Source organism: Geotrypetes seraphini, chromosome 1 (genome assembly GCF_902459505.1).
Source record: "Geotrypetes seraphini chromosome 1, aGeoSer1.1, whole genome shotgun sequence".
NCBI lineage: Eukaryota > Metazoa > Chordata > Amphibia > Gymnophiona > Dermophiidae > Geotrypetes > Geotrypetes seraphini.
In genome coordinates this window covers 314,146,523-314,159,507 of record NC_047084.1, presented here as the reverse complement: position 1 = coordinate 314,159,507, position 12,985 = coordinate 314,146,523, and the positions used below count along the sequence as shown (strand labels likewise).

Genomic DNA, 12,985 nt, shown 5'->3' with positions numbered 1-12,985 from the left:
CTGCTGCACAACAGTTACCAGCAGCTCCAGAGCTGCCGGAAAATTTCCTTGGAGATGGGGAGGAGGTTCCCTTTTGTGCATCACAAGGAAAGCTCGTTATAGGAAATGCATTTGAATAGGGTTCTCGGTGGCTGCTACGAGGATTGGTAGCAGCCTTGGAGAACCCTTTTGAACATCAGGAGGAGGAGTTTCCATGCCGAGTAAAACAGCTTTAATGAGTCTTACTGGCACGGAAACCTTTTGAGCATCAGGGTCTGACTCTGACCTGGACAGTCCTACGAGTATGGAGTTGTCCTTTTGAAGGAGGCGGCAGTTATTGACACTCCCTCTGTTCTGTCTTCTTCCCTCCTTTAGGCATACAATATTTGCTAGCAACACGTCATCTTTGCCCATCACGCAGATTGCAAACCGTACCAGCAGACAGGATCGATTTGGTGGTCTTCATTTTTTTAACCCTGTGCCTATGATGAAACTTGTGGAGGTAGGTTTGGTTTTGGTTTTTTTTTTTTTTTTATGGACTACATTTAACTGAGAGAGTTGCTCTTACAAAACTAACCATATTTTGCCCTTGCCAAGGAATAAGCTGTAGCTCAGAGCATGTTCCCAATAGTTCTCATCAAGGAGCTGTTGACATTCTGTGAAATTTTTTGGTGAGATTCTCTGAAAAAATTCAGAAGCCTTTTTGGCCTTCATGCTTCAGGTTTTTTGAATTAGACTGAAGGCAAGAATACCCTGTTGCATGCAGTATGACCTGCCCTTTTTTTTAATTTGAGCTGCACATGTTTGCTCTCCTGAGAGAAGGAGACAATTTTTTATAATGTGGTGGATACAAAAACACTAATTTATAGGATCCTCTGAAGTATTAAACAAAATTTCTGTTATAAAGAAACACCCAGGTTGACATTCAACCAACCAGTCCCTATATGTGTTGCAAGCTGAATGTGCATTAATATAATAGCAAGAAAGAGAATTACTAATTCATTCAATCTTGGAACAATGTGAAATGCGCTTCAGATTACTCCTTTTCTTTATATAATTTCTATATTCAATTTTAATTGAACATATAGCACATACATGCATTAGGAAACAGAAATCGTATAGTAATATCAATAATTTCACAAAGGCAAAAAGGATTTTCACAGAATACACTGTTGGTAAATAGCAATTATTCCCCTATAAGCCCACAATGTTAAGGAGAGATGTTAATTAACCTAAACAAATGTTAATTAAGTTAAATAAACCACAGCCAACAGAGGCTGAGATTCACTAAAGATGGTGATTCAACTCGCTGTTGGCCGATTCTCTGGCCAATTTGGAAACAATGATTGATTAACTATCTTTTTTGCATGCTAATGATTTGCACAGAGTTGCAAATGATTTGCATGCAAACTCACCGACTCAATCGCTCAGTGAGCGATTGAGTCGGGGCAGAGCCTCCTGTCACTTGCTGTCATGGCTTCTGCTGGTTTTCTTTTTTTTTATGGCACAGATTTTGTGTGTATTGCACGTGCAAAATACCTTGCCAATAAAAAAAAAAATGGAAAAAAGCTTCCCCCCCCACCCGACAGTGCCCCTTTCATGTACGGCGACCAGTGCTGGACGCAATATTCCAGGTGGAGGTGTACCATGGCCCAGTACAGTGGCAAGATAACCTTCTCCGATCTGTTTGTGATCCCCTTCTTAATCATTCCTAGTATTCTGTTCGCCCTTTTCGCTGCCGCCGCTGCTTACTCTGCGGACAGCTTCATTTACTTGTCGACCAGTACTCCCAATTCTCTTTCCTGGGGGGTCTCTCCAAGTACTGCACCAGACATCCTGTATTTGTGTTTAAGATTTTTGTTACCAACATGCATCACCTTACACTTATCCACGTTAAACCTCATTTGCCATGTCGTGGCCCATTTCTCGAGCGTGTTTGTCACGTCGTAGGTCTTCGCAATCCTTCTTTTTCTTCACTACTCTGAATAATTTCATATTGTCTTGCAAATTTAATCACCTCGCTCGTTGTACCAATTTCCAGGTCATTTATAAATATACTAACTGATGCCCCGGCGTTGCACGGGTATTTAATAATAGCAATAACACAGTAAATGGATTGAAATAAAGATACTTTATAGTGGTGAATGAAATTATTGTTTTACAGCTTAATAAAAAGTACAATATTCAAATTATAATGTGAAATATTTGACAAAATGAATACAATACAACTAACGCAAAACGTGATTATAAACAACAATTTTAGTTTCACCTCCTGGAGCAAGAACAAATAAATTCTTGGGTGAACCCACCCTTGAGCAAGCAACATAGAGTTGTGGGCCGTGAGACCCCCAGAATATATCACCCCAGGTAGTGAGGGATCTGCATACCAAGTTTCGTCCAAATTGGTCACAGTGAGAATGGCAGCTTTTTACATTTTTTCCATTGACATGAATGGGTGAAATCTGATTTTCTGTTTGTAGCTCCGCCCACGTGTGCAGGAGGGCCGCGAGACCCCCAGAACATATCACCCCAGGTAGTGAGGGATCTTCATACCAAGTTTCGTTCAAATCGGTCAAGCCGTTTGTGAATTACTGTGAGAATGGCAGCTTTTTACATTTTTTCCATTGACATGAATGGGTGAAATCTAATTTTCTGTTTGTAGCTCCGCCCACATGTGCAGGTGGGCCGCGAGACCCCCAGAACATATCATCCCAGGTAGTGAGGGATCTGCATACCAAGTTTCGTTCAAATCGGTCAAGCCGTTTGTGAATTACTGTGAGAATGGCAGCTTTTTACATTTTTTCCATTGACATGAATGGGTGAAATCTGATTTTCTGTTTGTAGCTCCGCCCACGTGTGCAGGTGGGCCGCGAGACCGCCAGAACATATCACCCCAGGTAGTGAGGGATCTGCATACCAAGTTTCGTCCAAATTGGTCACAGTGAGAATGGCAGCTTTTTACATTTTTTCCATTGACATGAATGGGTGAAATCTGATGTTCTGTTTGTAGCTCCGCCCACGTGTGCAGGTGGGCCGCGAGACCCCCAGAACATATCACCCCAGGTAGTTGGAATTACTGTGAGAATGGCAGTTTTTTTACATTTTTTCCATTGACATGAATGGGTGAAATCTGATTTTCTGTTTGTAGCTCCGCCCATGTGTGCAGGTGGGCTGCGAGACCCCCAGAACATATCACCCCAGGTAGTGAGGGATCAGCATACCAAGTTTCGTTCAAATCGGGCAAGCCGGTTTTGCGGAGGCAGTTTTTACATTTTTTCCATTGACATGAATGGGTGAAATCTGATTTTCTGTTTGTAGCTCCGCCCAGGTGTGCAGGTTGGCCGCGATACCCCCAGAACATATCACCCCAGGTAGTGAGGGATCTGCATACCAAGTTTCGTTCAAATCGGGCAAGCCGTTTTTGCGTTGGCAGCTGTTTTACATTTTTTCCATTGACATGAATGGGTGAAATCTGATTTTATGTTTGTAGCTCCGCCCACGTGTGCAGGTGGGCCGTGAGACCCCCAGAACATATCACCCCAGGTAGTGAGGGATCGGCATACCAAGTTTCGTTCAAATCGGGCAAGCCGTTTTTGCGTTGGCAGCTCTTTACATTTTTTCCATTGACATGAATGGGTGAAATCCGATTATCTGTTAGTAGCTCCGCCCATGTGTGCAGGTGGGCCGCGAGACCACCAGAACATATCATCCCGGGTAGTGAGGGATCTGCATACCAAGTTTCGTTCAAATCGGTCAAGCCGTTTTTGCGTGATCGCGGCACATACATACATCCATCCGATTTTATATATATAGATTGAAGAGCACGGGTCCAAGCACTGAACCCTATGGCACTCCATTCGTGATGCTTTTCCAGTCCGAGTATTGTCCATTTACCCCCCATTTTCTGTTTCCTGTCCACCAACCAGTTTTTAATCCACGTGAGTATTTCACCCTCAATTCCATGGCTTGCAATTTTTCGAAGTAGTCGTTCATGTGGAACCTTGTCAAATGCCTTCTGAAAATCGAGCTATATAATGTCGACCAGGTCACCCTTGTCTATCTGCCTGTTTACTCCCTCGAAGAAGTGCAGCAAGTTCGTCAAGCAAGATCTTCTTTTGCTGAAGCCATGCTGGCTGGTCCTCATCAGATTGAGTCCATCAAGGTGATCAATGATGCGGTCCTTTATCAGAGCTTCTACCATCTTTCCTGGTACTGAGGTCAGACTCATCGGTCTGTAGTTTCCCGAATCTCCCCTCAAGTCTTTCTTGAAGATTGGCGTAACATTCACCACTTTCCAGTCTTCAGGAATCTTTCCTGATTTGATCGACAGATTGGCTATTAGTTGGAGCAGCTCAGCTATAGCCCTTTTCAGTTCCTTGATTATCCTCAGTTGGATGCCATCCGGTCCCAGGGATTTATTGTTTTTAAGCCTATCAATCTGCCTGCATATCTCTTCTAGACTGACGGTCAACCCTGTCAGTTTCCCGTCTTCGTTTCCTGCGTATAGCCAGAAAGTATCCAGTATGTGCCAGCCTCCAACACATCACTGCATACCAGATGATGCGTCTTCTAGGCCACATGGCATCCATTGTTCATGTAACTCCATTTGCTAGTCGCATCTCGGAGTAGTTCAGTGGACTCTTTCAATGCAATGGTCTCAGTCTACTGGAACACTATCCCAAAAGATACAAGTAACCTCCAACCTTTGTCATTCTCTTAAGTTGTGGCTCTTATCAACCAAGCTCTCCAGAAGCCTTCTGTTCCATGCACCACCACATCAAAATATATTAACCAAAGATGCTTCCATGCTCAGCTGGGGAACTCACCTAGACAGCCTTAATATGCAAGGCAGTTGAAAACTCTCCACATCAATTTCCTCAAGCTCCAAGCAATCTGAAATGCTCCACATATATTCCAGGATTGCCTCCTCAATCAAGTGGTATTCATTCGAACAGACAATTAGGTAGCCATGTACTATCGACAAAAGCAGCATGGGGTCTTGCCCACTTTGCCAAGAAGCGATCCAAATCTGGTCCTGGCTAATTCCTCACAACATATTTCTCAAGGTGATGTCTCGCAGGAAAACAGAATGCATTAGCAGACAAGTTGAGCAGACTCCTGCAACCTCATGAGTAGTCATTCAGTTCAACAGTTTTACAGCAGATATTTGAGGATTGAGGAATTTCACAAGTGGATCTCTTTGCATCCCAACCACAATCACAAACTTCCAATCATCTGATCTTAGACGCTTTTCTTCTTGACTGGCATGGCAAATTCCTTTATGCTTTCCCTCCAGTTCTCTACGTGGGGAAATTTTACAGAAAGGGTGGTAGATGCATGGAACAGTCTCCCAGAAGAGGTGGAGACAGAGACTGTGTCTGAATTCATAAGGGCCTGGGATAGGCACGTGGGATCTCTTGCAGAGAGAAAGAAATAATGGTTACTGCAGATGGGCAGACTAGATGGGCCATTTGGCCTTTATCTGCCATCATGTTTCTATGTAACTTCACCAAGGACAAGCTACTATGATATTCATAGCACCTCACTGGCCTTGACAAAACCATTGTCCCCTCCTCCATTACCCTTCAGATTTGTAGAACTTTGCTGACACAGAACAAAGGATCTCTACTCCATCCCATTCTATATTCATTAGCCTTAACAGTATGGTATCTATCTCCCAATCAATAGATGCTTTCACGTTCTCTACATCACTATCAGCCATCATTGAAGCTTCTAAAATCCTTCCACATAGTGCTGTTATCGCTTTGAGTGGACTCACTTCACAGTCTGGATCTAATGAGTTGAGATTACACCAATCTCTTGTTCTCTCCCATCAGTTCTGGACTCTCTTCTACACCTTTCCAACTGTAGTATCAAAACTACTTAAGTCAGAGTTCATCTTGGTGATATTACAGCTTTTCATTCACTTCTAGATAAAAGCCATTATCTGTACTAGAGAATGACACGGGGACAAATTTGTCCCCGTCCCCGCAGGAACTCAATTTCTCCGTCCCGCTCCCACAAGTTTTGTCATTATCCTTGCCCCTGCCCCATTCATGTAAACTCTGTTTTAACTGCACAACCCTCGAACACTTACGGTTTTAAAGTGTTTGAGGCTTGTGCAGATGAGGGCAGAGCATTCAGGAATGGGGCAGGGACAGGAAAAAAAACTCGTGGGGCGGGATGGGAAAATGAGTTCCTGCGGGGACGGGGAAAAATTATCTAATCTATACATCACTTTAGTTTCCAGATTCATGAAAGGCCTTTTTCATACAAAACCACCAATCAAGCCTCCTCCAGTTGCTTGGGATCTTAATGTTATTCTTTCCTTTCTGATAAAACCACCGTTTGAACTACTATAGACATCATCGCTCAAGTTTATAACTTGGAAAGTGGTATTTCTCCTCTATCACATTGGCTCTTGTGTCAGATCTACCTTATAGAACATTCTACTATGAAAGGCTGGTTTCTCCCAAAAATCATCTTGGAATTTCATCTAAATCAATTCATAGTTCTTCCTGTCTTCTTTCCAAGACCACATTCTTACCCTGGTCCATACAGTCTGTACACTGGACTGTAAACATACTCTTACATATTTGGATCGCACCAAACCTCGTAGAACATCCACTCAACTGTTCCTTTCATTCGATTAAACCCTCGGAGTTTCTGTCACCAAGAGAACCATCTAACTTTGGCTGGCAAACTGTATTTCCTTTTGCTATGCTCGGGCTGGGCTGACACTAGATAGTGGTGTTGCTGCGCATAAAATTTGAGCAATGGCAATTTCAGTAGCTCACCCATGTTCCGCTTCCTTTGAGAGGACATCTATAAAGCAGCCACCTAGTCCTCAGTTTATACATTCCATTCCACTACTGTTTTGGATAATCATTCCAGGCAGGATAGTCAGTTTGGCCAAGCAGTTCTGTAGAATCTATTCTCTATTTAAATGACAACTTCTCTCTAAACCTTTTGTTTTCTCTATGATCCTAAGTATGACCCTGGTAGCTAGGGAGTTCCACATGTGAGAATATATTGCCTGCTTGTCCTAGGTTATCTGAGAACAGCAGGGTTCTCGCAATCCTCCGACCTCTCCTAGTTGCTTCTTAGCTTTTTTTTTTGTTTTTTAATTGAACTGATAATTCTGCGAGCTGACATCAGGCAGGAAGGTACTGGTACAGGCAGTCTCGAGACTTGCAAAAAGTTTAGTGATGTTACACTTTTGCACTCTCCACACTGGGTTCTGTGGATGTCATCCACATGTGAGAATATCTGCCTGCTGTCCTCGGAGAGCTGTTTTGAGGGTGTGCAAGTCCCTTTAGGCATAAGTGCTGATATCCAGACAGCTTCTTTTCTTGTCTCCTTTGTCCTTTTAATAAATCTTGGGCTTTTGAATGCTTCACTTATTTTTGGTACAGCTCTAGACAGTGTGTGCTATAGTATAGCTTTAACACAAAATCAATTAAGAAAGAAACTAGGAAATATTTTAGAGAATGGATTGGTGGGTATTATGATAGCATATCACTAAATTTTTTTAACTACTCCTTGAAAAGTTAACTAATTGCACTGTGCATTCTGTATGAAATATAAACTGCACTCCTCACTCTGTATTTGTGGTTTCGATTATTCATGATATTTTGCTTGCTGGCATCTCTCCCCAAATTACACCAGAGAAATTGCTGATTCCCATCTTGCACAGATAAAATTGCTGATTCCCAGCACTTTCTTCACCATCTCCCACTATGGCTACAAAGTGCAAGACTTAGGTGCTACCGAAAGTGCGTATGTTATTTGCAGTTTCATATATTCATGAGGGTTTTTAATAGAAAACCGCAAATAACGTAATGCAAAAGTTATTTGCGGTTTTTCTGTATTCGTGGGTCTGTTAATCCCCTATTGCTTCGAATATGGAGGGAGAAGTGTACTCGTTCATACATACAAGCATTATACCAGGGGTGCACAAAAAGTTGATCGCGGAGCCCATTCGCTGCCTGGCTGGCCAGGAACTTCTTCTCTGACTTTAGGATTGACGTTGGGTGGAAAAGGTTGGTCGGTCTGGCGCTTCAGTATCCTCTTTGTGTTTGCGTTGGCGGTGGCTTGGGGGAGGGTAGGGAGACAGAAAGAAAGAAAGGGGGCATGGAGAGAGAAAGATAGACATACAGAAAAAAAGGGGGGCAGGGAGACAGAAAGAAAGACGGAAAGAAAGAAAGGGGAGGAGGACAGGGAGAGAGGAAGAAAAAGTTGGGGGAAGGGAATGAGGTCTGGAGGCTGAAAGAAGGGAAGAAATATTGGATGCACAGTCAAGAAGAAAGTGCAACCAGAGACTCATGAAATCACCAGGCAACAAAGGTAGGAAAAATGATTTTGATTTTATTTTCAGTTTAGTGATCAAAATGTGTCCATTTTGAGAATTTTATCTGCTGTCTATATTTTGCCCTATGGCCCTCTTTTACTAAACCGCAATAGCGTTTTTTAGCGCAGGGAGCCTATGAGCATCGAGAGCAGCGCAGGGTATTCAGCGCAGCTCCATGCAGAATATAAATGATAATTAACATTTTCTCTGTGTACAGTGTGCTTTGTGCTTTTTAAAAATTTTATTGTTGGTAGATCATTTTGACTTGGTCATTTTAAAAGTAGCTCGCGAGCCCAAAATTTGTGGGCACTCCTGCATTACACTATGGTAGTGCTGCCTGATTCAGGAAAAAATTTGATTTGATTCAGCCTGCCCAATTGGGTGTGTTTTTCAAACATCCTGGTGGGTTTATTTTATAACTTCTTCACCCCTTTTATAATCTCTTCACCCCCTTTGTCCTCTCCTACCCACACTGGCACTGTGGTGTAAACAAAATAAACAAAAAAGACTTTTCCACTCTCTGTTAAATCCTAGCTCACATTCGCGGTCTAACACCAGCTCTGGCAGGATACACATTTCAAAAATGACATATTGTAATCACAAAACAGAAAATAAAATTATTTTTTTGACCTTTTGTTGTCTGGTCATTGTTCAAATCATGTTGGTCCCACGCTCTGGTTGTCTTCTGATAACTCACTTGCCATGGTCTCCTCCTTCTTTCTTCTTTTTCCATGCTAACCATCCATCTTCCATCTCTGTCCTCCCCTTCCGTTTCCCTTCCCTCCCCGGAGGTCTGGTATCTTTCCTTTTTTTTTTTGTCTCCATCCCTGCAGCTGCAGCAATGGACCCTATGATCCCCAGATCCACCATCTCTCCTTTTCTCAACCACCCTTTCATCCTGCATCTCTCCCTCCTTCCCCACCTCCCTCTCCCATTCTCTTCCCAACTACCCTCCTATCCAGTATCTCTACCCCCATCTACACCATCCCTTGTGTCCAACTTATCTTCATTTCTGTTCCTTCCCTCCCTAAATCCCTTTGTCCACCATCTCGCTCCCTCTTCTCTGTTTTTAGACACATTATTTCAACACCCCCCCCAGTCCGGCATATGCATGTCTCTTTGAACCCCCCCCTTCGCTCCCTCCCTCCGTGTACTTTTACACCAGGACTCCCTCCCCTGAAGACCTGAATCTCCCACTGAAGGGCTGTTCCCCCCCTGAAGGCCTGGGCTGTTCTCCCCACCCAAAGGCATGGGCTGTTCTCCCTCCTGAAGGCCTGCACCACCCTTCAAAGGCCTGCATGTTCCCCCAGCTTCCCCCCTGGCCTCCCACTGTAGCGGAGCAGCCTACAGAGAGGATCGCCAGTGCTTTAGTGATCCTTGCAGGTTGCCATCGGCCTCCGCAGCTGTCCTTCCGTCTGCTGTGGCCCCACCCCTTCTCTGACGTCAGGGACAGGATTGCGACAGAGGGAAGGACAGCTGTGGAGGCCGATGGCAGCCTGCAAGGATCACTAAAGCACCGGCAATCCTCTCTGCAGGCTGCCAGTAATTTAGGTAAGAGCGGGATGCCAGGGGGAAGACGCTCCTGCTTTAGGGGGTGAGGGGAGGGTCAGTCACCGAATTGGGAGGCTGATTTTTTTTTTAAAAGTAAATCTATTCGAATCGTTTCACCAATTTGAATCAGATGATTCGATTCAAATTAGAAATCGGGCAGCACTACAATATGGTAAACCTCAGTGTCTGGCTAACCTACTTATTCCTTACCATCCGCTTAAGTCACAAAGCCAAAACAGACTTGTTCTTGAATTTCCCAGAACATGCCTAGATGTTGAGAGAATCTGCCTTTTACTTTTGAGCACCAGCTTTATGGAATTCCCTCCACTTGATTGAAAAATCAACTAGAATCTTTTAAACAAAACCTTAAAACTTTATTTTCTCCAGACAAGCCTTTGGGGGAACAGAAGGGATAGATAGCTCACAATAACTCAAAATCCCATTTTTGTCTCATTTTGTCTGCCCTGTGTTATGTTGGAGTTGTGAACCTGTGGCTGTTATGTGTTGAGTTTGCTATTTCATGCGACAGATTTGTGGTCTATTTTAACTTGACCTAATTTTGCTATAATTTAAGGTTTATTAATGTTTAAGATAATTGTACTTTATCATTATGCTCTGACATATTGTAAACCACTGTGACTGGCCCCAAACACTATATATTTTGGGCAGTGTATCAAATGATGTGACTAAGGGCCCTCTTTGTAAAGCCATGGTAGCAATTCCCATGTGGCAAATGCAATGCAGCCCATTCAGTTCCTGTGGGCTGCATTGCACTTGCCGCAATGGTATTCGCTACCGCAGCGTTGTCATATGGGGCCCTAAATGAGTGCTAATCTAGAACATTGAGCTGGCTGATTTTTGGACGCAAAATACTGTATAATTTTAGACTTTTGGAAAGCCCAAAACAGCTAAAATTAGAATGTTAATTCTTTATTTGAATCTAAATGTCAGGTAATCAAGACGCCGATGACCAGTCAGAAGACATTTGATTCTCTGATGGATTTCAGCAAGGCTTTAGGAAAGATTCCTGTGGTCTGTCAGGTGAGTGGAACAGAAGGGCTGAGTTCATATCTGCTGATTTCTGTTACTCTGGAAGAGCATTTCATGTGTTTTGACCTTGTTTTGCTCTAGGCAGGAGGGCTTCATTCTTTGCTAAAGGGTCCAAAACATATCTAGCACATGAATAATTCTAAGAATAGGTCATGTTCTATAGTAGTGATTCTTAAACCTGTCCTAGGGGCCCCCCAACCAGTCATGTTTTCAAGATATCTCTAATGAATATGCATGAAATTACGCCCCCCCTCCCCATACACACACACACGAATCCAGCTTCAGATTATTCAAATGAAAAAATATTTTAAGTGATATGATGTACTCAGGCCCATAACCAAAATGCCACAGGTTAGGCAAGGGTTATCACAGGGCCATCATAGCTGCACCAATGTCCCTGAACCGCCCTCTCTTGTCACACAGCTGCTCTATATTGGATCCCATTCAAAGTATAAATTCATAAAATTTACTTTTGTACTTATCTACGTATCTTGCGTGACTGGCAGTCCACTTCTTCAGTGGTCTGCCTTGTCTCCTGTGCATTATCACCCAAAACCATTTACACTTCTCCCTCATTATTCTCAGGGGATACGGGCAGAGCCAGACCACGAATGGCGAAAAACCGCGATTATCCGGCTCTGACCCACCCCCACCTCCCTGCCGCCTTCCCGGCCTTACCTGGTGGTCTAGAGGGCTTTCGGGGCAGGAGCGATCTTCCTACGCTCCTGCCCCATGCAGATTGCCATGAGGCGAGACTACGACGGGAACTCCCTACACCCATTTCCTCATGGCGATCTGCACGGGGCAGGAGCGTAGGAAGTTTGCTCCTGCCCCGAAAGTCCGTTAGACCATCAGGTAAGGCCGGGAAGGCGGCAGGGAGGTAAAAAATATGGGTTTTTAAATTTTCCCCCTCCCCAGAAAAAAATCGCAATTATGTGAAATCGCGAGTGCAGAAACCGCGAATGGGGAGGGGGAAGTGTATACTATAAAGGACTCCCTCCGACTCGTTTTGCTGTTTTGGGCTTTATGAGGAGGGGTCACCTACTACAATACAACCCCCCCCCAAATCATTAACCCCCCTTTCTTTTTTTGACCACATAAATACATTAACTACATTCTGATTACACACACACAAACCATTATTGAGTACTAATTTGCATATTCTCAGCACAGCTAACACCTTAGGCAGGAAGTTCAAATCCTCTTCAATCACCACGTTATTGGCGGTATATTAAAACTGCTGCCTAACACTCATTTAAACATTCTCAGTGAAAGCTATAGGTAAAATCTTTGCTCCTCCCAAATTTCAACTCAGAGCCTCTTCAAAATGGTGGGCCTTTCCCTACCCGGTGCATCCTGGGATGCACCAGGGAGGGGCCTAAGACTCTGATTGGCCCAGTTGCTTAAGGCCCCTCTCGTAGAATTGGCCTTAAGCAACCTGGGCCAATCAGAGCCTTAGGCCCTTCCCTAGTGCATCTAGGGAGGGGCATAAGGCTTTGATTGGCCCATATATCTTAGGATGGGCCTTAAGCAACCTGGGCCAATCAGAGCCTGAGGCCCCTTCCTGGCGTATCCCAGGAACACATCTTACCAGCTGTCGGGATTGTCTGGCACAGGAAATATGGTGTAGGTGGAAGAAAAAAATGGATTCAACTGAATATCGATGTCGTAGAAGGGATCTCAAGATGGTAAACAATTAACATTGACTACCGAGTGAGATCCTAGGATGTACTGGGGAGGGGAAGGTCTGCCATTTTGAAGAGATGGGCCTGCTGGTCGGAGGGAGTAGGCATCCTTCTGGCTGGCATTCGTGAACAAGGTAGGGAGGTAGGGGTGTTGCTTGGCGGCGGGAGGGAGTGGGCATTTCTCCTGTTGCCTTGGTGGGAGGGATGCTTGACGGCAGCAGGAGGGAGTGGGCATCCATCTCTCTGCTGAGGGGAGGGGGGGTTTGCTTAACGGCAGCGGGAGGAAGTGGGCATCTCTCCTGCCAATCTTCAATTTGGGGCATTTTTTATTTTTTAATTTGTGGGTTTATTCTGCACATGTGCTGATTGC

General features: G+C 44.1%; 1 protein-coding gene across 1 annotated transcript in view; it reads left to right on the top strand.

Annotated features, from left to right (window-relative positions):
• Positions 1–12,985, top strand: part of HADH (hydroxyacyl-CoA dehydrogenase) — a 128,020-nt gene that overhangs the window by 95,806 nt on the left and 19,229 nt on the right. The window contains exons 4-5 of the mRNA XM_033956337.1: positions 355–481; positions 10,832–10,921. Coding sequence (XP_033812228.1) covers positions 355–481; positions 10,832–10,921 — 217 coding nt within the window. The remainder of the gene's footprint in view (positions 1–354; positions 482–10,831; positions 10,922–12,985) is intronic.